Raw genomic sequence first — 23,598 nt, forward strand, 5'->3', positions numbered from 1 at the left:
AATAGTCATAAGCATTTATTGAGGAACTACTATGGTGAACACTGGGAGATAAAAGTTCAAAACACAACTCTGCCTCAACTATGGATTTGAAACAGCAGAAACAGAAATATATGTCTGTACAACACACACACACACACACACACACACACACAGGATTACTCAGCCATAAAGAAGAGCGGAATCTTGCCATTTGTGACAACACAGATGGATCTGGAGGGTTATTACACTAAGTGAGAGAAGTTAGACAAAGAAAGACAAATGCTGTATGATTTCAGTTATATTTGGGATTTAAAAAAATAAAGCAAATGAATAAACATACCTAAACAGGAACAGTTACAGAGAATGAGCAGGTGGTCACCAGAGGGGAGAAAGACAGAGGGCTGAGCAAAGTAAGGAAAAAGGATTAAGAGATAAAGACTTCCAGTTACAAAATAAGTAAGCCAGGGGGATGTAATGTACACACAGAAAATACAGCCAATAATATTGTAACAACATTCTATGGAGATGGTAACTAGACTGTGGCAAACATTTTGTAATGTATTAAAAATATCAAATCAATATGTTGCACACCTAAAACTCATATAATGTTGTATGTTAACTATACCTCAATAAAAATTAATTAAAAAATAAAACCAGTCTTCAGCAAGGATGAGGTAGGTGGAAGGCTTAGGGAGTGGTATTGCCAGAATCAGAAAAAATAAAACATCTGTATCTTCAATAAATTTATTTCCTAATCTTTAAATAATACAAAGCTTTTCCATGAAACACACTATGATTATTTATCTGTCTCACTGATTATCAAATGTGATACACAAAAATACTGAATGAAGAATCAGAGCCAGTAACATCACAGAAAAGGCATCTCTGTGACCTACTACTGCCATGAGTAGCACATTTTTCATTATTATAACAGTTTACTCAGGGAGTTAATCAGAATTCCTGTTAATACAGAGAAGCCTTTCAATCAAATATATAACTTTGCTGGAATGAAGAAACGTTTCCAGTGTAAGTTGGACGGTACTGATAAATTAGTGCTTTGGTCTCTTCAACATCAGACTCAAAATGGTGATTGCTTTTCCGAGCTGCAAGACAAAGAAAGGATTAATTTTTAAGAAAATGGGGTACAACTTTCAAAAGGCTACTTTATGATGTTCCTTCCTCTAATCAGCATTATTTAGCAGGACAAGGCCAGCAAAAAGGAAAAAATGTCTTATAAAATTCCCCCCAAATAAAGCAGTACCTGACTTGGAGGAGCATTACCTGACAGCAGCCACACCTGCTCTGCACCAGACCCTACGTGGTGCTCTGTTCTCACTACATTCAAACACCTGCTAGGCACCTACTAAGTACCTACTTTGCACAAGGCTTGACACCTCTCCTGGAGATGTAAATATTCACCAGGCAATGTCCTAACTCTCAAGCAACCTAGTCTGATTCCCATACAGAAGGGGATACTGTTAACATTTTTGTTAACACTGGTAGCAGAGTCTTAGCCACTGGACCACCAGGGAAGCCCCAATCTTTTATTTGCTTCTTCTTTACTTAGGCTACTCACAACCATAATTGGAAATAATCTTCTAAAATGAAGAGTCTTTGCAGTTGATTTATCACTCTAGTCTTATAGACCAAAAAAGGAGGAAGACCTGCCTACGACATCAAGGAAGAAGCTCCAACTCCTCCATCAGCAATCAAAGCAGAAACTGTACCTAAACTATTCCCTGAAAGCTGCACATAAAGAGTGACCTATTATTGTCATGTGCTATGTCAGTATTAACGACAAATTCTAGAGGATCCCATTGCTGTGTACTTTGTATACTAAGTGACCTGCCCCACTGCAATGTACAGGGATTTCTCTGGTGGCTGAGACGGTAAAGCATCCACCTGCGATGCAGGAGACCCAGGTTCAATCCATGGGTTGGGAAGATCCCCTGGAGAAGGGAATGGCAACCCACTACAGTATTCTTGCCTGGAGAATTCCACGGATGGAGGAGCCTGGTGGGCTACATACAGTCCATGGGATCACAGAGAGTCAGACAGGACTGAGTGGCTAACACTTTCACTTGATTGAACATGATACATTCTGTATATAAATCATACATTGTTTACTCCATGCATGAGTACAAACTACGAATATTACATCATTTTTTATAGACTAACTTCCTGAAGATGGTTCAAGAGTAAAGAGGAGGGAGACACTGTATAGCCGAGGCAGGTGTGTTGGTGGTGGGGAGAAGAGAGGCGGAAATTAGAAATGGAAGGAGGCACGAAGAAGTCGGCGAAGCTGAAGTTTGAATGTGAGGGGGTGAAGGCTCAGACCTTACCTTAAAGTCAAAATAAAGCAATATGGGCTTTTCTGGCATTTTTTTAGAAACAGGGCATTGGAAGATGAAGACAGTGGAGTCAAGCCTGTGACAGTGCTGGAGAAAACCATGCCCTGCCCACCACTGTCCTCATTCACTTCTACATACGTGACCTAAAAATGTTTCTTAGGACTAATACTGCCCATGGGAGAACTTTTGGATTTTTATTTTTAATTTGGGGTTTTGTCAAGAAATAACCCATTCAACTGAGCATAATCTTAAACCACGGTGAACTCAGGATGCAGTATATACCTGCCAGTGTGAACAGAGGGGTGATAAACCTCAGGGAAAGCTCGGATGGAGAAGGCCAAGTCTTCCCATGCCCATGCCTCGCCTGAGGGATGCCCCATCCTTGGCGAGCTGCATCTGTAGCTCTGTCTCACACCCACATCATTCAACTAAACCTCAAGCATCTAGCACCAAATTCTCAATTACCCACAAACATAACACTGTGTGACTACATCTGTGTTTCCAACATGAAAAAGCAGGCAAAGCGTATTAACTCTCCAATGTGCCAATACTTATAGACAGGGAGATTTAAATCCACAGACTGATGAGTATAGATTCAACTCATATAACTGTCTCGGAAAAATAAGATCTAATTCTCAGATAATGTCACAATTAAAATATTATTCCAAAGAAGAGCAATGATGATGGCTGTTGTTTAGTTACTCAGTTGTATCCAACCCTTTACGACCCTGTGGACTGCCTCCTGCCAGGCTCCTCTGTCCATGGGATTCTCCAGCCAAGAATACTGGAGTGGGTTGCCAGTTCCTTCTCCATGGGATCTTCCCCACCTAGGGATAGAACCCAGATTTCCTGCACTGGCAGGCAGATTCTTTACCACTGAGCCACCAGGGAAACCCAACACTAATGGGAAAAAAATCTTTAAAAAAGGAATCAAGAAAGACAGAAAAAAGAAACAATCTTTATGCTGTTAAGATTTCAACCCACTTTAGAGAATGCAGTACTGTTAAGGGAAATAATGGTCCTGATTTGATTTAAATTACTAATATCTCAATTTCAGGGCTCTCAAATTCATTTTCTTAAGTTAAACCTACAGAACATTTATAGAATACACAAAAGTTCAGACGAGGGCAATTTCCTTCAGAACCACACTAGAGTGATAAAATTATAACCTCTGCCTCAAATTACCTTCAGCCACAAAGAATTCTGCTAAATAAAATGCGGCCTTCACAGCATTAGGTGCATGGGAAATGCCTCGTAATTGCCCCCATTCATAAGGAGCTTTCTCCGGATGCCACTGGACGCCATATATTGGATACCGGTATCCTGCACAAAGAACAGACTGGTGAGTATTAAGTGGTAACAATGGTCTAAGATGTTACAATTCTGTTGTATATTCTGTGTAAAATGTTACTTTTATAGCCCACAATGTCAGACATAGTAAAACTGTGCATATTATTATCACAAAGAATTTCAATTCACAGTCAATGTGAGGTTCATAATAACAGTATTTAACTGACTTATAACCTTTTATGAGAGTCCCAGGTGACTAGTGTAAAAGAACCCGCCTGTCAAAGCAAGAGACATAAGAGACAACTGGTTCAATTTCTGGGTCGGGAAGATCCCCTGGAGAAGGGCACGGTTACCCACCCACTCCAGTATTCTTGCCTGGAGAATTCCATGAATAGAGGAGCCTGATGGGCTACAGCCCATGGGGTCAAAAAGAGTCAGACATGACTGAAGTAACTTAGCACGCATGCACAACTTTTTATAATCTGAAATATGATTTACTTTACTAGGTGATCAGAGTTGTTGTTGTTCGTCATTTAGTTGCTCAGTTGTGTCCGACTCTTTGCAACCCCATGGACTACAACACGCCAGGCTTCCCTGTCCTTCACCATCTCCCAGAGTTTGCTCAAACTCATCTCCATTGAGTTGGTGATGCCATCCAAGTATCTTGTCCTCTGTCGTCCCCTTCTCCTTCTGCCTTCAATCTTACCCAGCATCCAGGTCTTTTCCAGTGAGTCAGCTCTTTATATCAGGTGGCCAAATACTGGAGCTTCAGTCTTAGCATTAGTACCTCCAATGAATATTCAGGATTGATTTCCTTTAGGATTGACTGGTTTGATCTCCTTGCAGTCTAAGGGACTCTCAAGAGTCTACTCCAACACCACAGTTCAAAAGCATCAATTTTTCAGCACTCAGCCTTTTTTATGGTCCAACTCTCACATCCATACATGACTACTGGAAAAACCATAGCTTTGACTATATGGACCTTTGTTGGCAAAGTAATGCCTCTGCTTTTTAATACACTGTCTAGGTTTCTTTGGCACCCCACTCCAGTACTCTTGCCTGGAAAATCCCATGGACGGAGGAGCCTGTTAGGCTGCAATCCATTGGGTCGCTGAGAGTCGAACACGACTGAGTGACTTCACTTTCACTTTTCACTTTCATGCATTGGAGAAGGAAATGGCAACCCACTCCAGTGTTCTTGCCTGGAGAATCCCAGGGACAGGGGAGCCTGGTGGGCTGCCATCTATGGGGTCACACAGAGTCAGATGTGACTGAAGTGACTTAGCAGCAGTAGCAGCAGCAGGTTTCTCACAGCTTTTCTTCCAAGGAGTAAGCATGATCAGAGCAGAGTGGAATAATTGAGCCTCTGAATACAGACCAGTTCAATAGTCAGGGGTACATCTGATTAGTGACAAGTTTCTTCTACAATGGGTTTCTTTTCCCCTCACTTCACACCACATCTTCATCCCCTCCAATATAATGACTTACTCATGTGAGAATGAACTATGCCAGCATCTCTGGTGTCTTTATAGGTTAGCTAGTTTGTCTCAGCATACACTGTGCCTCTCTCATGGTCTGTGGAATGGTTCATGACTTCACTGAATCAATTTTTAAATAGTTTTTTTAGGAAGTTTAAATTTGAAAGATTTTTGCTACTATAGTTCACTTATTCTTAGAATTATTAACTACTTTTATATATAAAAATGATATGATCCCTAGGATTTACTCCAAAAAATATTGTAGTAGGAGGAAAAAGTAAATATGAAATAAGTATGTCCAACTCTTGCGACCCCATGGACTGTATGAAATAAGAATGGCCACATAAATGTGAAAGTTCTTGAAACTTACAGAAAGGTACCCAGGATGTCACTATATTACTCGCCTACTTCTAAGTGTGTTTTTAAAATTCTGTAACTTTTAAAAACGTGAATATGTGTGATATTTGTTTTCTGAGAAATTTACATACTGATCTCATTTTTTTCTTCACACGTATGCCTTTCCTCATTTTAACAATTTATTGACCAGAAATGTATTAATAACGTCTTTTGTTACCCAAACATTACTGACTGGAGTGTTTTAATATTCACTTACATAACAAATCTCTGGCCACAGGCATTAGTTTCTGCAAAAAACCCCCCAGTCAATAGTGTGTTAATTGAAAAAGAAATCCTCTATTACTTTTGCATTGAAATTAAAACCCTAACTACCATATGAAAATACTTGGAGGAATGAGTGATCTGAAAGTACAGGTATCCAGGAAAAAGAGCACCGTCCTCTTGTATCCCATGAGACTCTGCTAGGAGAGAGCACATCACAGAAAAGAAACCTACTTTATCCTACCCTTCCTCAGGCAAGGTTCACAAGAGGAGAACCTAAGACCAAGTAGCTGCGGTCACTACTCCATCCCTCTCCCACTGATCACCTCCTACCTCCCTGTAATATACTCTCTTTCTCTGTCTGGGAGCACATGTGGTGACACCAGCCGGAGACCCATTGGCTAGATGACTAGAAAATCAATTGCTACACACAGATAACTGAAAGACAGATCTTCTAATATATTTCTTTGAGATACGAAAAGTACTATTTAGGATAAGAAACACCCTAGCTACTACAAACCTAGACAGCATATTAAAAAGTAGAGACAGTACTTTGCTGACAAAGGTCCATATAGTCAAGCTATGGTTTTCCCAGTAGTCATGTATGGATGTAAAAACTGGACCATAAAGAAGGCTGAATGCCGAAGAACTGATGCTTTTGAACTGTGATGTTGGAGAAGACTCTTGAGAGTCCCTTGGACTGCAAGGAGATCAAACCAATCCTAAAGGAAATCAGTCCTGAATATGCATTGGAAGGACAGATGCTGAAGCTGAAGCTACAATACTTTGGCCACCTGATGCGAACAGCTGACTCACTGGAAAAGATCCTGATGCTGGGCAAGACTGAAGGCAGGAGGAGAAAGGGACAACAGAGGATGAGATGGCATCACCAACTCAATGGTAAGCAAATTCAAGGAGATACGGAAGGACAGGGAAGCCTGCCATGCTGCAGTCCATGGGTCACAAAGAGTCGGACACAGCTTCACAACTGAACAACAAGTGATAAACTGTAACAAAGATTTTTCAGATAGATAGAAAAGTAGACAGATGAATGTTTAGACAGAGATACACACTGAAATTCAGAAACAAGTTGAGATTCACTCTCTTTTTTTTTGTAAACTACATCACTGAAAGATCAATACAGGTTCCTGACAAGGTAGGAACCAGGCCCTGTCCTCACTAATTTAGAACAAAAGTATCAAGAATAGGAAGGAAATATGCAAATAAGAGCACCTCAAGTGTTTCAGTGTTTCTATCTAGCAGGTATCAGGAAGTGTTCAGAAGATAAAATTTTCAAATGAGCCTGGTATAATGACACAGCCAGAAACACAACCAACACGGAAAACTGACGCCCTAATTTCCAAGCCAAATCTCTTCCATTTACATAATTAGTCATCCATTCAACATCTCCTGGAAACACAAAGAATAAGACACAGTCTCAGCTCTCAATGAGCTCTTAGCTCTGAGCAGTTCTGCACGCAGGATTCGTTGAGGGTCCAGCCTTTCGGGTCCTGCTCCGTGGGGGTACTCTCCAGAGAGGGCGCTCCTGAGCTTCACCTCAAGTTCTCCTGATTCAGTAACAATGCTAGTTTAAATGCTCCATTTAACTCCTGGAGTTTAGGACCTAAATACCCTTACTGTCCTTTCATCAATGTATTTAGGGAGATTTTTTTCCTGCATGCCAATCACATTTTTTGTTGTTGTCTGGAGCATGTACTTAATCTGCAATGTTGCTAGAAAAAGAAGTCATCTTCTCCATTTAACTTCATTGATCCTCCCCATAGTCTTCACCTCCCTTCCATTTCATCACCTTGACCTAGAAGGTGACCCAGGTAAACCACAACTGATTTGGAACCTGAGCAAAACATGGGCCTCTTTTCTCCAATAATGCCCGAACTTCCAACTTCAGTCCCCAAAGTTTTATTCATGATTTTATTTTTAAGAGAGATTTTAAATGATTTTATTCATAAGAGAAATATAAAATCAAAATTCATAAATATAATAAAACAAAGTGTACATGTGCAGTGATACATACCTTCCATGGTTGAAATAAAGTCAATATTGCCATCTGTATTTGTAGTTAATATACTGAAAAACGCCTTTAACTTTTCATTCTTCGTAAAATTCTAAAGTGTAAAAATAAAACCAAAATGATTACTTCTGCAGTAAATCTAAATTTAGCATGGATTTCACTGCATAATAAATGAGATACCATCACGGAGAGGCTCCACTTGTGGAAATGTGCGGTCAGAGGTTCTACTGCTAATGACAACAGCAAGTCAGCAGGAAAATTCTGGAACATTCTGCTCTGCAATGTACCTGAAAAAATTTAAGCCCAAGAGAAATTATTCAAACGCAGGAAAAAAATAAAATCCACTGAAGTCAGAGCCAGAGAGAGGCCACTGTGAAGACACAATCAAGATGACTAAATGACTTGCAAACACATCATTTCCACAGGAGTATTCTAGTCAGGCACAAAATAAGTTCAACACACAGTTCCAAATATGTTCCACACTTACGTACCTTTCTTCTAGAATTGCAACATAAATAACTAAAATTCTTTGGACATGATAATGAGCAGGATTTTAACTTGAGTTCTCTAGACAGGGCTGAAAAATAGGTAAAATTGTCCACATGTGTATATATTTGTTTGCTCAGGAAAGGATCTAGAACTTGCAATACATTTTCAAAGTATCTGGGACTTAAATGGTTAAAAATACCAACAATGTGGAAAAGAACACAAACCAGGTCACGAACCACTAGCAGATCAAAAGAAGCATTTTACTTCCCTGAAAACTCTGGAGTCTGACACAGACATACAGCAGCAAAAGGATAAGAAACTCCTGATGGTAATCAAGGCCCCAGCGTCAGCTGTCCTCAAATGAGCCTGTCATTCAGGATGCTAACGGTCCGTGAGAACCCCAGATCATCATGCTGGGCATCATGTTGGGCACATGCCCCAGATCATCAAAATCTGCTGGTTCCTTATTTCAGTGAATTTCATTCCTGGTTTGTATAAACTCGGTTTCAAACACACACAACCCAAAGAAACTGACCCAAGACATATATTTCCCATATGATTTTTGCACTATTTGAATGTGAGAAAGAGCTGTGAAAAGTATAGAGCATTTTATAAGTTCTGGGAATAACAACTACTGCTTTCCAACCAAAATCTGTAAGAGAACAAGAAAGGTTGGTAGAATTCAATTCTGATGATTCTGAAATCAAGTAACCTACAAGAATCATCTTTTTTGTTTTTAGTTTTATTTTTTGGCTGTGCTGCATCTTTGCTGCTGCCTGAGGGCTTTCTCTGGATACACGGTGGGCAGGAGCCCGGGGTGGGGTGGGCTTTCTCTGGATACACGGTGGGCAGGAGCCCGGGGTGGGGTGGGCGTTGCTACTTTCTGGTTGTTGTGCGCAGACTTTGCATTGTGGGTGGATTCTCTCATTGTGGAGAACAGGCTCTACAGCACACGGGTTTCAGTGGCTGTGGAGGACAGGCTTAGCTGCTCCGTGACGTGTGGGATCTTCCCAGACCAGGGATCAAACCTGTGTCTCCTGTATTGGCAGGTGGATTCTTCAACACTGGACCACCAGGGAACTCCCAAGAATCAGTATCTATTTACACAAACTGGCAAATAAAGAAATTTGTCTGGTCTTTGTCCTGGGTTCCCGAATGGGAGCTTTTAAAACCCTTGGAAATTTTAAGGAAATTCGCGAAGGATGGGCATGTCTTTGTGATGCTCATGAGGTGGCATAAGGTGGCCCCTGGACAGCTTTGGGATGAGGCTGGTGACCAGAAAGACTGACCACATGATTACAGCAGGTCTGGCTTTACCTGAATCTGCAGCATATGGATATGGATATGAAATGGACTTCAAGAGTAAATCTGACTTTGAGCCAGCCTGATCTCCAGGGATGGGACAGACAGGGACTAGAGACTCAGTTCAATAACATGGCCAGTGATGTAATCAATCATGCCTTCACAATGAACCTCCAATAAAAACTCTGAGCACCAAAGCTCCCTGGAGCCACTTGGCTGGTGAAATATTGATGCGCCAGGAGGGTGACGTGCCCTGAGTCAACAGAAAGAGGGCAGGAGGTTCTGCATTCCCTCCAGACCTCAGCCCATGTGAATCCTTTACAGCAAAACTCTTACTGCAAACACGGCCCTTTCTGAGCTCTGTCAGTCATTCCAGTGCATTATTAAACCTGTGTGTGAGTGTGTGCTAAGTTGCTTCAGTCACATCTGACTCTTTGTAATCCTATGGACTGTAGCCCGCCAAGGTTCTCTGTCCATGGGGATTCTGCAGGCAAAAATACTGAAGTGGGTTGCCAGGCCCTCCTCCAGGGGAATCTTTCTAACCTAGGGATTGAACCCGCGTCTCTTACATCTCCTGCATTGGCAGGTGGGTTCTTTAGCACTAGAGCTACCTGGAAAGCTCTCCGTACTCAATGAAGAGTACAGAGATCAGCCCTACCCACGGAGACACGCTGCTTTATAATTCACTGCTGTCATCACTTACAGGCCGATGTTTCCTTATAAGAACATTTTATTGGTATGATAATTAGATTATTTCACTGCCTCCTCCATTCTGCTGCCCCATGCCCCTCCCCCATCGAGGATTTCACCAATTACAGTGGTTTCTCCCAGGAAACATGCGTATGTTGAACTCAGTTGAACATGGGCTGTCGGCCACCTCCTCCTTGAACCCGGGCCCGCCGCCCTCACTTCCAGTGCCACTGCACTTGAGGCCAGGGCCCCAGGTGCCTCGGCAGTTGGCACAAGTGAGGACTGTCCACCCAGGAGGAGAGGGAGAGCACCTACAGCCCCCTGCCCAGGCACCCTCTCTTGGCCTTAGTTACATCACAGCCCCTGAACCCCAACCCCACCCAGCTCTGAGCCTAGCCCACTTTCAAAAAAAAAAAAAAAAAGCTTCCCACTTGGGAAGCCACCTGGGAAGCTTCACTAAACCCATGGGTATCCCCAAACTCATGGCCAGTTGATCAGAAGTGTGAGTAGCCTTGGGGCATGACTAGAGGCTGGTCCCTGATGTAAGGGTAGTCTGGTCAGGGAGATGACCTTTACCTGGAGCCTGAGCTGCCTCCAGATGGTATACTAGAATGGAGTACACCCCAGTTGGGGTCAAAACACAGTACACAGCCAAGGGGGAAATGCAGGTTCAACCCCTGGGTCAGGAAGATCCCCTGGAGGAGGGCCTAGCAACCTACGCCAGGATTCTTGCCTGGAAAATCCCATGGAAAGAGGAGTCTGGTGGGCTATGGTCCATAGGGTTGAAAAGAGTTAGATATGACTGAAGCTAACATTTATGAGAGTTATGTTTAAAGTGCTGAGCATAGTACCTGGAAAACACTGTCTTATTTAACCCTCACAAAAAACAAAAAACACAAAAAGTAAATGCTTTTAGAAATAATTTGTAAAAGTTAAGACAGGTTAAATGATTCCCCGAGGCAAAGTAACAAAGTTAGAACTCAAAGCCAGGTCTTGGTTTAGAGTTTTTCATCATGCATGGTCCTGATATCACTAGAAGCAGTAAGTTATAAACATGCAAAATCCCTTAAGCCATCTTTATAACTTAGTACAAAGAGTTACACCTTAAGCCTGTGTAAATAAGTTAAAAATTAACAAATGTTACAATTATTTTTTGACTTGGATATTTGCAACTTACTAATCATACCCAGTTACTACCTTTTTGAAGGAGCAGAAAAAAAAATTCTTACCTCTAGAGAAGTTCAGTGGCAGTTTAATTCCAACAGTATCTGTAAGGGTTAATAAGCTCTCTCCACTGACCAGATAAATAAGCTCTTCAAATCCAAGGCAGGTGCCCCACACAGGAAAATAGTCTCCTTCGCCAAAACTCTTTGCAGAGTAAAGATAAAAACTAAGCTTATTCAAACTTTTCATAATAAAATTTATACATTCAGTTTGTCCTAACAAGATGGGCACCTAAGTCACACATAGATTTCTAAGGAATTTCCAAGATCAGTAGTAGTAGGCCAGCATTTTCTTTTCTATCAGCTGGTTATCACTTCATCTGTCTGTAGACCAAGCACCCTCATAACACTTAAGGTTTAATTTACCAAACTATCCAGACTCAGTTGTGCTGGGAAAGAGACAGACATCTGCCAGTCAACTACCAAACAACACATGTTATACTTTAGGGACTGTAAATATGGAAGATGATGCTAGATAAATGCCTACTTATACATTTTGTACAAATCCTATTGTTTTAAATGACTGTCCAGGTTTGAAACTACTCTGAATGGAGGTTTTCCTTTCCCTCCATTATCTCAGAATTTATAGTAACAGCCTTCGGCCAATCAGGTTTAATCTGATGAAAGCCATAATTTGGAAGGAAGGGAACAGTCAGCAAGCAAAAGTTAACGACTTTTCACACAGTAAACAAAGAAGTACAAGCATACTAGGGCTCTCAGAGGGAACTGAAACAACTAGTGTGACTGGGAAAAAAGTATTCTGGTGACTGAATTTTCTGATTAAAGATTAAACCCATATGTACTTATAGTTACAAAAATGGGTTTTGTAACTTCCTTAAAAACCGTGGTTTTCCTGCATAGACTGTAAAATATAACCTAACTGTGTGTGTGTGTGTGTGTGTGTGTGTGTGCGCTCATTCTCTCAGTCATGTCCGACTGTTTGCAACCCCATAGACTGTAGCCCACCAGGCTCTTCTGTCCATGGGATTTTCCAGGCAAGAATACTAGAGTGGGTTGCCACTTCCTACTCCAGTAACTCCAGAAAATGTTAAGGAATTTTTTTCTGTTCCTCAGTAAGAAAAATATAGAACAATATTAATTCTTATATTTTCTACTTCAAGATATGATTTTTATCCTTCATATACAAATCTAGGAAGTTTTTACTTTTAGAAGTTAGAATTGCATATGCTATGTTGAAAGGCCTTACGACATTCAGTTAACAATAAACACAAAAGAAGACAGAACTGCTGTTTCCATATGTACCAAACTGGATTTCTGGACTACATGTTATATCCCCACTTGCTGGGACCACATCTTTTATTTGTTGTGATCAGCAGAACAAAAGACACAGAGTGGAACCATACAGATCTAACAGAAATCACTTCTGAAGGCTGCTTCTTCTGAGGGCTTGTGGACCCCAGTGGCTACACCTAAATGGAAGTTCAAGATTGCTAAGCTTTTTCCTTTGCTTTGAAATCTTCAAGTTGTCAAATAGACCTTTTGTGTCTTATGGGTTGGGCAGTTAGGTGACTCCTTTGTTTTTTTTTTTTTAATTGAACAAACCAGGTTACACAAGTCTCTATTTACGAAAGGAAGAGTTACTTTATAATATTCATATATATGCTTCCCAAATGCATTTTTAAATCATTCTTCTTATAATTTTGTTAAATTTCAATTTTGCTCATTAGTTTTTTCAAAAAATGTCCACTGAGCAGGTACTAAGTACACAGAACCATATGGTATAAAACGAGGAATGCCTCGAAGGGTATCAGAACCATGCAATCTGATGAGACATCAACAGCTAACTCCAAGATCTTGAGTCTCTGAGATAAAAGCCCTTTAATCTCAGAGAGCTTCCTTGGTAGCTCAGTGGTAAAGAATGCAGGAGATGAGGGTTCAATCCCTGGGTCGGGAAGATCCCCTGGAGAAGGAAATGGCAACCCACTCCAGTATTCTTGCCTGGGAAATCCCACAGACAGAGGAGCCTGGCGGGCTATAGTCCATGTGGTCACAAAGAGGTGGACATGACTTAGTGACTGATCAACAACAACAAAATACTCTAAAAGTTGAGCAGAAGGATGCCATTCCAGCAGGGGTAGAGAGACACCTCCCCATAAGGTGCACAACCCTTAGCCCTGAAAGCTGGCTAAGGCACAAATGACAAGACGAGATAGAAAGAAACAGACAAAGCAGATTTGAAAGTAGGACATAGGATATGTTCTAGAAACACCAGTCTGACTGCAGGTACCTGCACAAACAAAGGCTGCAAAAGGTGGGCTGTGGGCACACTCTTCACTCAAAGACTATAGAAGGCTACAGGTCATTGAGCCAAGCCAGTCAACATTTTCCATCAAGTATCTCACATGCCAAAGGCAGTTTCTTAAGGGAATTATTTAAGGTTGGGTAGATGGTAGGGCCAGCAAGATTAATTAGAAAATTGCTGCTAACAGTTCCAGGGAGAAATCCCAAGAATTTGAGGTATGATGCAAAGGCAAGTGCAATGTGAGGTTACAGAGAAGCTGAGAGGCTCCACAAGTCACTGCATGTGGAGCCTTAGGGTCCAAGGTCAAACAGGACTGGATGACTTGAGGGCAGCTTGCGAGGGGAGATGAGAATTAACGACCTATGAACAACGCCCAGTACATAATAGACACTGCTTACTCAGCCACTGTGAGTGCCTGGTTCACGTTAATGAGCCTGAGTACAGAGGGCTGGTCAGCAGAACTGGAGGGTTCCCTGGAGTCCAGAATTAAATGAAACACACAGAAAATAGGTGAGAGCTGCCACAGGGTGGAAAAGAACCAGCACCTCAAATGTTAAAGGGGTGATGAGACTACAGAGTGGTGAAGGAAGTATCACCACGTGCTTTAAAAAACAATTACCCTTTTGGAAAATTACAAAAACTCACCTGGAATAATAAGAAATAACTGAGACTTACCTTTATGGACAAGTTGTAAAACATTTTGGCCACGCGAGCATAACCGGACCTCATGAGGTTAACGCTTCCTCCAGGGAAAAGGACTCTGAAACAACATCAAAGAGGGTGCATTTCAACCTCTCCTCCCTCCCAGAAAATCAACACTTTTTTTATTTTAAAACAACCTTTCCTGATTACACAAGCAGCCAGAGCACTACAGAAAATGAGAAAAAATTGGCAAAAAAATATAAAACACTTACAATCTCACCTATGTGTAAACTACTGCAGTTAACAGTGCATTTGTGCATATTCTACCAGACTTCTTGGATAAACAAGTCTATTTTTGAAATAGGGTATGGATAAGTTAAAGTAAAAGAAATTGGGGGCAAGGGAAGAATAGGCAGAGCTAGAAATCAAGTAGAAATAAAATTCTAAGTGTAGCTATTAATAGGTTTAAATTAAGATGATCAGAGATGCCAAAATCAACTGCAGGTTCATAGCCATGAGTCAGTCTTGGCTCACACACACACAAAAAAATTGCTATAACCATAAAGAATGAAATAGTCATAAAAATACAATAGGCTAGAACTCAATATCCATGAAAATTTTCATTTATTATTATTTCCCTGAGTTCTCTTCAGAAATAAGAATGGCATCAGAAAATTTTGAAAAAGAACACAATGACAATTCTTTTTTATTTAAATTTATTTATTTTAATTGGAGGCTAATTACTTTACAATATTGTATTGGTTTTGCCATACATCAACATGAATCCACCACAGGGGTACATGTGTTCCCCATCCTGAACCCCCCCTCTCACCTCCCTCCCCATACCATCCCTTTGGGTCATCCCAGTGCACCAGCCCCAAGCATCCTGTATCCTGCATCGAACCTGGACTGGCGATTCATTTCTTATATGATATTATACATGTTTATGACAATTCTAAAAAACTTCTCAGAAAAAAAAGAAGAGCGTCACAAACATCTGACTACTGGACTCTACCAATAGAAGAGATATATAGAAAAGTATTTATATTTTTATTTCAACTTTTCAAGTTAAAGAGCTCTTAAAGTAACTAAGGACATTCTAAACAGATTACAAAAGTTGGACAAAATATATTAAAATTTTTAAAAAGTACTTAAATATGAATTTGAGATGTAAGAAATATCACTTTTGAGACTGTTGTTCATTCAGTAATAGGTATTAGCCTGGAGAATCAGAGATGGGCAATTCTTGCTGTTGGTAAGGTCATGGTCTGGTAGGAAATACCAAAACTATAAGGCAGAACATCTGTCACAAAACCGAGCAGGAAAGTGCCTTAATGAAGACTCATTAGCAGCTCCCCCTTTTTACTGAGTCGGTATTTAAAAAGCTGCCTCTGAATGAACTTGGCATGTTTAACCTCAGTTCATTCAAAAGTAAAACTTGACTGTCCCTCCTGATTGGCAAACACCTTGAAAGCAAGGATCCACCTTTTCATCTCTGCACCGTCCCCCCAAAACAGTACAGGGTTCACGGCATAACAGGGCTCAGTAAAAGTGGTTCTTAAAGTGAGAGGAGAGTCGTGCTCACTTTATTTTCGAGGTTCTATCTCATGGTCTCTCCTGGACTTATCTTTGTCCATGCCAAAGTACACTGCACGTAACAGGCATTGTAAATATTTCACTAAATTGAACCGATTTAAAATACTTATTGAACTAAACTGACCTGAATGCAAATGACCGCTTTGAACATAGCTTTTTAAAAAAATGAGCAATTATTTTTAATTTTTAAAAGTTCTTTTAATAAAAGCTTTACAGTAAGACAGACTCCCTCTATTCCACTCCCAAGCAGAAATAACCATCATTAAGATTTGCTGGGTTAATCTGATATATATTATGCATGTCTCCTCACCCCAACTTCAAAAACAAAAGCAAATGGGAGTACACTACACACACCTCTGTGTACCCTGCTTGTTTCGTGTAACAATACCACACTATTCAGGTTACAACAGTGATTCAGGGCATCATCTACAGACACCCTCATTTTTAACCATATTCTATCATATGAGTATAGTTTATTTTTAACCCAGTTCCCAACTGAGGGGTGGGTGGATGGGTTCCAAATCAGGGGTGTTTCAAACAATACGACAGTACATATGTTTGGGCCCAGGTCATCATGTAAGACAGGACTATATCTTTTTTGCTTTACTTTTTATTGAAATATAGTCAAGTTTCAATGCTGTGTTAGTTTCAGATGTACAGCAAAGTGACTAGGTTTTCTTTTCCAGATTCTTTTCCCTTACAGATTATTATAAAATACTGAGTATGATCCCTGGGCTGTACAGCAGACCCTTGTTGGTAACCTATTTCACATATAGTAGTGTGTATATGTTAAAGGAGAGGATTATATTTGTTAAATAAAATTGCTTCTGAAGCATTTCCTGTGACACATGGTATGTGTATTTTTAATTTCAAAAGATTATAAAACTGCCCCCAAAAGACTATCTAACTTCCACCCTGATAGAAGAAATTTTCACCTACTATGAGCTAGCATGAGCTAGTATGGGGAAGTCATTCTGACTTATACATGATTTGACTTGAACTTTATGCTAATAAGAACAGTCTGTCTATGGCCCATCAAACATGTACTGTACCTCTGCTTTAATCATTAAGAAAAGAATGCATTATCTAGAAGTTAAAGAAAAGTCCGCTCTGAAGATAGGGATAAATGGCCGCCCTTCCTATGATGCCCATGCTAGTGGTCCTTCCAAGATAAGCTTCCCTTGCCAGACATTAAGGTCATGCTGACTTGCTGGCCACGTCTCTGTTGAAACCTGGAAGGAATGTAACCCTGTCATGTTTGATGTACATTCTTTGATCCGTCAAGATATAACACAGTGTTTTTCTGAAGCACTTTCTTCCTGGGCTATAGTCCTCAGTATGGCTTAAAGAAAACTTTCTTCTGTTCCTTAATGTAGACTGTTTGTATCTTATTCGCATCAACAACTCCCACAAATAAAGTACAAGCACACTATTTCCTCATACCCTCACCTTAGCACATCAGCACATTTTCTGCTTTCTGCCAACCCGGTGGTTTTTAATTGTTATAATTAGCTTTCCTTTAATTATGAATACGTCTCACATTTTTTCATATGATTTTTTTCTGTGAGCTAAGCAATCATATCTTTTGTGATGAAGCTAGAGGATATAAAACTTTTTACCAAATTCTATTCAAATCACCTTCTGAAAGATAACCAATTAATATCTTCAGTCTTCAGACATAAATCCCCTAAGCAAGCAGTATGTCATGGCCTCCAAAGTGGCTTCAAAGCCTTTAAGACAAGCATTAAAAGAATAAAAATTATGTTACACATTAAAAAAAAATGTTATCTACTATATAACATTTATTTTCTAACCTGCCTTCTCTCTGCAGGATTTTTGCATCGCTCAACAAAATAATTTCTATAAAATAACTCAGAAAACTAACATTTATACCACTGAAAAATAGTTACCTAGAAACATATATTGTATTCATACGTACTCTTTTGCATCACTTAGACCTCATATACCGTCTTAAACCAATGTTGACGACTTACCCATTAATAGATTTGAAAAGCTTTTCATACTCTTCATTTTTAAGATCAAGCCTGAAAATGATAAAAATAGTTACAAAACATCCATTTCCAAAACTGAAGAAAGTAAGTCTCTAAATGAAGCTACCACATTAATATTTAAAAGCCAGGTGAAAATAATTCTTTTTTTTTAAAATATTTATTTATTTGGCTGCATCAGGTTTTAGTTGCAGCATTATCAGATCTAGCTCCCTGATCGGGGATGGAACCCAGACCCCCTGCACTGGGAGCACGGAGTCTTAGCTGTGGGACCACCGGGGAAACCGCTGAGTCCCAGCGTTCTGCCAGGTGAAACTACCCAGATTATGTCAACAAAGAGGGGACCAGTCGGGACACAGAAGCTTCCCCATGGACATTTAAATCAGGATGGGCAACTACCACCATCAGGAGCGCCAACGGATTGAGATGAATCAGCTGCTCTCCAGGGACTCCTGCCAGGTAGCCTTGCAGCTGAGCTCTGGTCATTTCACTCATTCTAAAAAACAGTTCCCACGTTGTCCATGCCTGAATTTGGGGGCCCAGTGCATCACTATTAAGGGGCTTAACTGTGGGTTGGGGACGGGGGTCACAAACTTCGGTGTCTCAGAGACCGTGAAGGCAAAACAGACCAGGGCACGTTCTTTGAACACAGATGACATTTGCATGTTGTCAGACTTTCTTGAAATGCAAGACTCCCTCAATAAATTCTCTTTAAAGAAAACAACATACATCTAGGAATGATGGCAAATGACAGGTTCGGAGCATGAAAAGGAGCAACAGGCACTGCTGCTAATGGACAGCTCGTGCTCTGTTCAAAATTAGCTCCAGAAAACTGTGTTAAAAAAAAATAAAGGCCAAAAATTCAGACTTTTATGAAGTCTCCTGATTTGTACATACCTTAAACACTACCAATGAAACAGATTTTTGACCAAAAGTGCCAGTGGGCTGCCACATGCCACCTCTCAGGAGGCAGACATCCTCTGGGTCCCTCCAGTTCTAGGGCAGGAGATTATAATAACCTGAGTGCACCGGGCACCAGAGGGTGAAGGCCAGACAGGAGGAAGGGCACCAAACACAAATGCCTTCGCCTGCTCAAGGATTCTGCTGAGGTCTCCTCTCGTCCACCTCCTCTTTCCCTCTGAACTATAGCAGTCAGTGCCCAGCACCCGAAATTCAGAAATAAACCAACCAACATCATCAGTGTGATCACGACTCATTCCATATTAGGCAATCCTTTGCAGGTTGCTCTGGGAATTTAGCTGCCACGTATTACTCTGCTTTTATAGAATCACATGATTCTAATTCTGAGCAATATACCTTAAAATGAACTTTGGGAATCCAAGCTGGAAATTAACCTGTATGCCATGTTTTCAGCATCTCAGTCATAAATCCCAGTATTCTGCAAGTCATCAGTTTCAACACTTTCCGTTTCAAAACCTCTGTCATTCTTGTCTATTCCTCCCTGTGCCTTTTCATCCTAGTAGTCATCAAGTCTTATTGATTTTTTTTTAAAGACATTTACCTAGCAATTCTACAACCACTGCTCTAAGCCAAGCCTTCCTTGCTTCACACGTAACCCACTCACATCTCTGAACTGGCCTACCTGTCTTTTGTCTCTCCCACCTCCCACCCATGTTATTAAACCTATTTTCTAAAAGAACAGCTTACAGAAAAAGCTTCCAGGATCAAAACTTTGCAAGTTGTCTTGAGGACTGTCCAGAACCTCCAACTCAGCTCTAAAACTCTGCTGTTAAGTTCCAAAGAAGATTTCATTTGAAAAAATTAGACTGCTATGAAAAAACTGAAGACTAATGTCAAAAGCAAATGTTCATCTAAACATAAAACCATTTTGTGGTACTATTCTCAAAATTGTAGCATTTGCATTTTGAGTATTAATGTTCTACTTTTGTTACCATTTTTCATGTGAAATTATTTACAGTAACAGGTTTTCCTGAGCAAACAGTTGTGTTTTATGTGTGAAACCACTTATAATGGATTAGGTGAGGGTGCGAGAAGACCCTCAAATACACTATTTTGGGGTGATAAGATAATATCAATACAACAACAAGGCTTTTGTTAAAAAAAAATTCAAGTCTTTCCAAATCAAAATGACATGAATCATTTATCATGTCATAAATATGACATGAGTCATTTTATTGTTCCTTAGATCATTAAACCACAAAAATAATGTAGCTCCTTTAAAGTCACAATACCTGCAATTAATATCGAAGCAATAGTGCTGTATTAGTCATTTCCAAACTTCTAAAGTGGCGTGGGAAGGTCTCTGAAAAGTCCTCTTCTAGAATATTCCTTGATTCCCTACATGTTTCTTTACACTAATATTATAGAACGAAGCTGGTGAATCTAGAAGTGCTTTTACTCCATTGCTTTTGTAATATCTGATGAGTATCACCTTTTCTGGAGTAAAGGAACTTATCATTTCATTCTCTATCTAATACACATGACACAGCTCTAATGATATGATAGAAACATGTAGCTTCACACTTTGAACAACTTAATGAGAGACTCTAAACATTAGATTTAGGGCAAAAACCAGGTATAACATTAATGTGCTTGAATAATGCAATCGCAGGAGAGAAAGCATTCATTTTAGAGATAAAAGATAACTTTAGAGAGGAAACAGCAGTTGCAGTTTTTTTAATTCAGTGTAAAAACTATCGCATCGTACCTTACTGGTACCACTCTTGCACCAGCTGACTCTAGAAACTTCACGTAGGATGCAGCAATGTAGTATTTTCCCAGGGCTCTCATGTTCTTATTATGGCACTTTTGCATTAATATTCCTAAATTACAAAAAAAATAAAGTTTCCATTTCAAGTAATGTCCTTTTTTCCTGCTTAGAAACTGAAACATATCACCCTAGAAATGTCACTTCTTCACTCATTTAATTCACAGAATTAAACATGAAGCTTCTCCTGAAAGGATATCTATAGGATTTGGGAAAGGAGTAGTGGAGGCTGATCTGAATTGTAAGTAGCTTCCTTCTTGCCACATCAGGGAGGCCAAATAAGCCCCCAAAGCCAGGTTCTTTGGCACAAGCTAGAATCTATGTCAGAGTACTGATCCTTAAATCCAGCAGAAGGCCCCTCCCTACACACACAGACACACAGACACACAGACACACACACACACACACACACACGCGCGCGCACATAGTTTCCTTGACAACAAAGTAAAAGAGTGAAAAAATTCTCTATGCATGTTTCTCCAACACCATCAACACCATCTTAATCCAAGCAACAAACATCCTGCCTACCCCTCCCCCAACGTGGATTATTCTAATAGCCCTTTAAAAGGTCTCTCTGCATCCGTTTTTTTGTTTTTGAAGGACCTTTACTCAGATTTACTGAGGTATAGATTACATATAGTAAAATGCACATATATTTTACCAGATACCATGGAACAAACATTGTAATCAAAATATAAAGCATCCTGTGTAGTTTTGTTTTGCAATGTGCTCAGTTGCTAAGTCATGTCTGACCCTTTGCCACCCCATGGACTGTAGCCTGCCAGGCTCCTCTGTCCATGGGATTCTTCAGGCAAGAATATGGAGTGGGTTGCCATTTTCTCCTCCAGGGGATCTTCTTGACCCAGAGATCAAATTTGAATCTCCTGCATCTCCTGTATTGGCAGACGGATTCTTTATCACTGAGCCACCCAGTAAACCTACATAGGATTTCATTTTGAGTTAATTCCCTTTGAAGATTTTAACCACTATTTTACATAGATTATGAAATAATGCATCCCAAGTTCCAAATATTGATACACAACATACATAAAAATGGACACTACCAATATCCATGAAAAAAATGCTCAACTACTTTCTATTTAGTTACAGAATACAGTGCCCATTTTCGTGGGAAATAAAGGGAAAAAAAAAAACAGAATGAAAGGCATAACAATACTACCAGCTAAAATGAAATCAATTCTAGTTGTCCGCCCACAAATTACTTTTTTGCACATTTCAAATACGAGCTGATTTCTCCAGGGTTGCTTTCCCTTGCCCCAGTCTTAAATGTTTGTTCTGGCGATTCAAATTGATTTTACTCCCTTTATAGAACATTAAGTGTGTTGAAAAAGAAAAATGACTTGTTTTACTTTAACACAAAACAGAATTGCTACTAGGATCACAGGAGCCATGGCTGCCCTCTGCTGCCAAAGAGGACAAAGGCCAGGTATACCATAATTTCCCAATTATCTAGTCAATTCGATTTTGCATTTTTCCTCGAAATGAGCCCTCAACCAGTGAAATTTTAATAAAGATAATGCATGAATACAGAAGGTTTAGTTAGCAGAAATTCCTGCTGCTGCTGCTAAGTCGCTTCAGTCGTGTCCGACTCTGTGCGACCCCATAGACAGCAGCCCATCAGGCTCCCCCGTCCCTGGGATTTTCCAGGTAAGAGTACTGGAGTGGGTTGCCATTGCCTTCTCCGCAGAAATTCCAAATGAGTACAAACACAAAAACCATCCTCAGGATTCTTCACGATGCATGCTCCTCCCTTCCAATTTTAAGAGCTAAGGATGTGCGGGAAATCAACGAGCATTACCTAGGTATATTTCAGCAGGATCTCAATGAGGGTTTGACCCCTGGGCTAGGAAGTCACACATCCTATCCCTAGGCTTGGATGTTTCCAGGACCGGACGCACCTGCCGAAGCGCAGCAGCTGGAAGCGCCCAGGGCGCGCTCCCGGCTCACCAGCCCCAGCCCCAGCCCTGGCCGCCTCCTTACCGATGATGGGCTTCTTGGGGGTAGGCGCGGGAGGGGCGCTCAGACCGAGGCCTGTCGCCCCGCACAGAACCAGACCCAACACGCTCAGCAGGCGACCCAGTCTCGCCATTGCGCTCGCCGCCTCCCGCCGGCTTTCAAAGGCACTACCGGCGAGCAGCAGAGTGAGGCAGCTGCTGTCACCCGGCCGCTCGAGGGCGTCGGGCGGGGGCGGTGCTCCGCCGCGGGGGCCTATGGGAAAGGCCGTCCGGGCGCATGTGCGCTGGGGCCGCAAGGGCGGGCGACTCCGGGGACCCAGAGGCCGCGCCTACCCCATCGCTCCGCGGCCGCCCGGACCCCTGGCCCCCAGCCCGCCCCGCGGCGTCTGCGGGGGCTCAGGAAAGTGCGATGGGATCCGCGTACTCGAGCCCGCCCTTTCAGCTGTTTCCTCGACGTGACCTGAAGTCACCCGGAACTAACTGGGGCGCAGGGTCCCGCGGTCGAGTGGGGAGCGCTGGATTGCAGCCTGACCTGATTGGTAACCAGGCAGCGGGGGAGGCTGGCGAGAGGTTCTAGAAGTCGCCTGAGAACTTTGCGCCAAAATCGTCTTGAGGAATGCTGGCAGCGGAGTTGGACACCCCCGCTTTCCATCAGGGATGGTTGGTGACTTGGGAGGTAGTTTCCGCGTCCTGCCATTTGCGTGCAGGTAGAGGCTTCTGGACCAAACGAAGAGAAGATGAGGAAAGCCCGATAGATGTGAACACGCCCACGAGCATCGCCTCAGCTCAGAACTGGGTCAAGGAGGGGCCCACTCCTGGCATCACGACAAAAACAAGTCCAGGCCAGGCCCGCACACGGTGCCTCCTAACTTTAGCAGACTGTTCTCCAACAGGGCACAAAGGGTGACTTG

General features: G+C 41.4%; 1 protein-coding gene across 2 annotated transcripts; it reads right to left on the bottom strand.

The window, feature by feature from the left end:
• GGH (gamma-glutamyl hydrolase) lies at positions 1-23,598 on the bottom strand. 2 transcript variants are annotated; one of them, XM_061438837.1, is made up of 9 exons: positions 23,220-23,598; positions 20,652-20,766; positions 17,948-17,998; positions 14,391-14,475; positions 11,459-11,597; positions 7,929-8,035; positions 7,752-7,842; positions 3,516-3,653; positions 1-1,082 (listed from the first exon to the last, which is right to left on the bottom strand). In XM_061438837.1, the coding sequence occupies exons 2-9, from the start codon at positions 20,756-20,758 to the stop codon at positions 961-963; spliced, it is 840 nt and encodes a 279-aa protein (XP_061294821.1). In that variant the 5' UTR covers positions 20,759-20,766; positions 23,220-23,598; the 3' UTR covers positions 1-960. The 2 variants fall into 2 exon arrangements, with proteins under 2 accessions (XP_061294821.1, XP_061294820.1); XM_061438836.1 differs by lacking the exon at positions 23,220-23,598 and adding an exon at positions 22,713-22,935.

This window comes from Bos javanicus, chromosome 14, assembly GCF_032452875.1.
Source record: "Bos javanicus breed banteng chromosome 14, ARS-OSU_banteng_1.0, whole genome shotgun sequence".
In the NCBI taxonomy this organism is placed as follows: domain Eukaryota; kingdom Metazoa; phylum Chordata; class Mammalia; order Artiodactyla; family Bovidae; genus Bos; species Bos javanicus.

What these genes read in the sequence shown, in the direction of transcription:
- GGH (XM_061438836.1), bottom strand. Translation starts at nt 22,821, where the DNA reads ATGGCGAGACTGGGTCGCCTGCTGAGCGTGTTGGGTCTGGTTCTGTGC. An exon ending in AGTGGAGCCTCTCCGTGATG is followed by an intron (nt 7,843 to 7,928) that starts GTATCTCATTTA and finishes TTTACACTTTAG; the next exon opens with AATTTTACGAAGAATGAAAA. An exon ending in AGAATTCTTTGTGGCTGAAG is followed by an intron (nt 1,083 to 3,515) that starts GTAATTTGAGGC and finishes TTTGTCTTGCAG; the next exon opens with CTCGGAAAAGCAATCACCAT.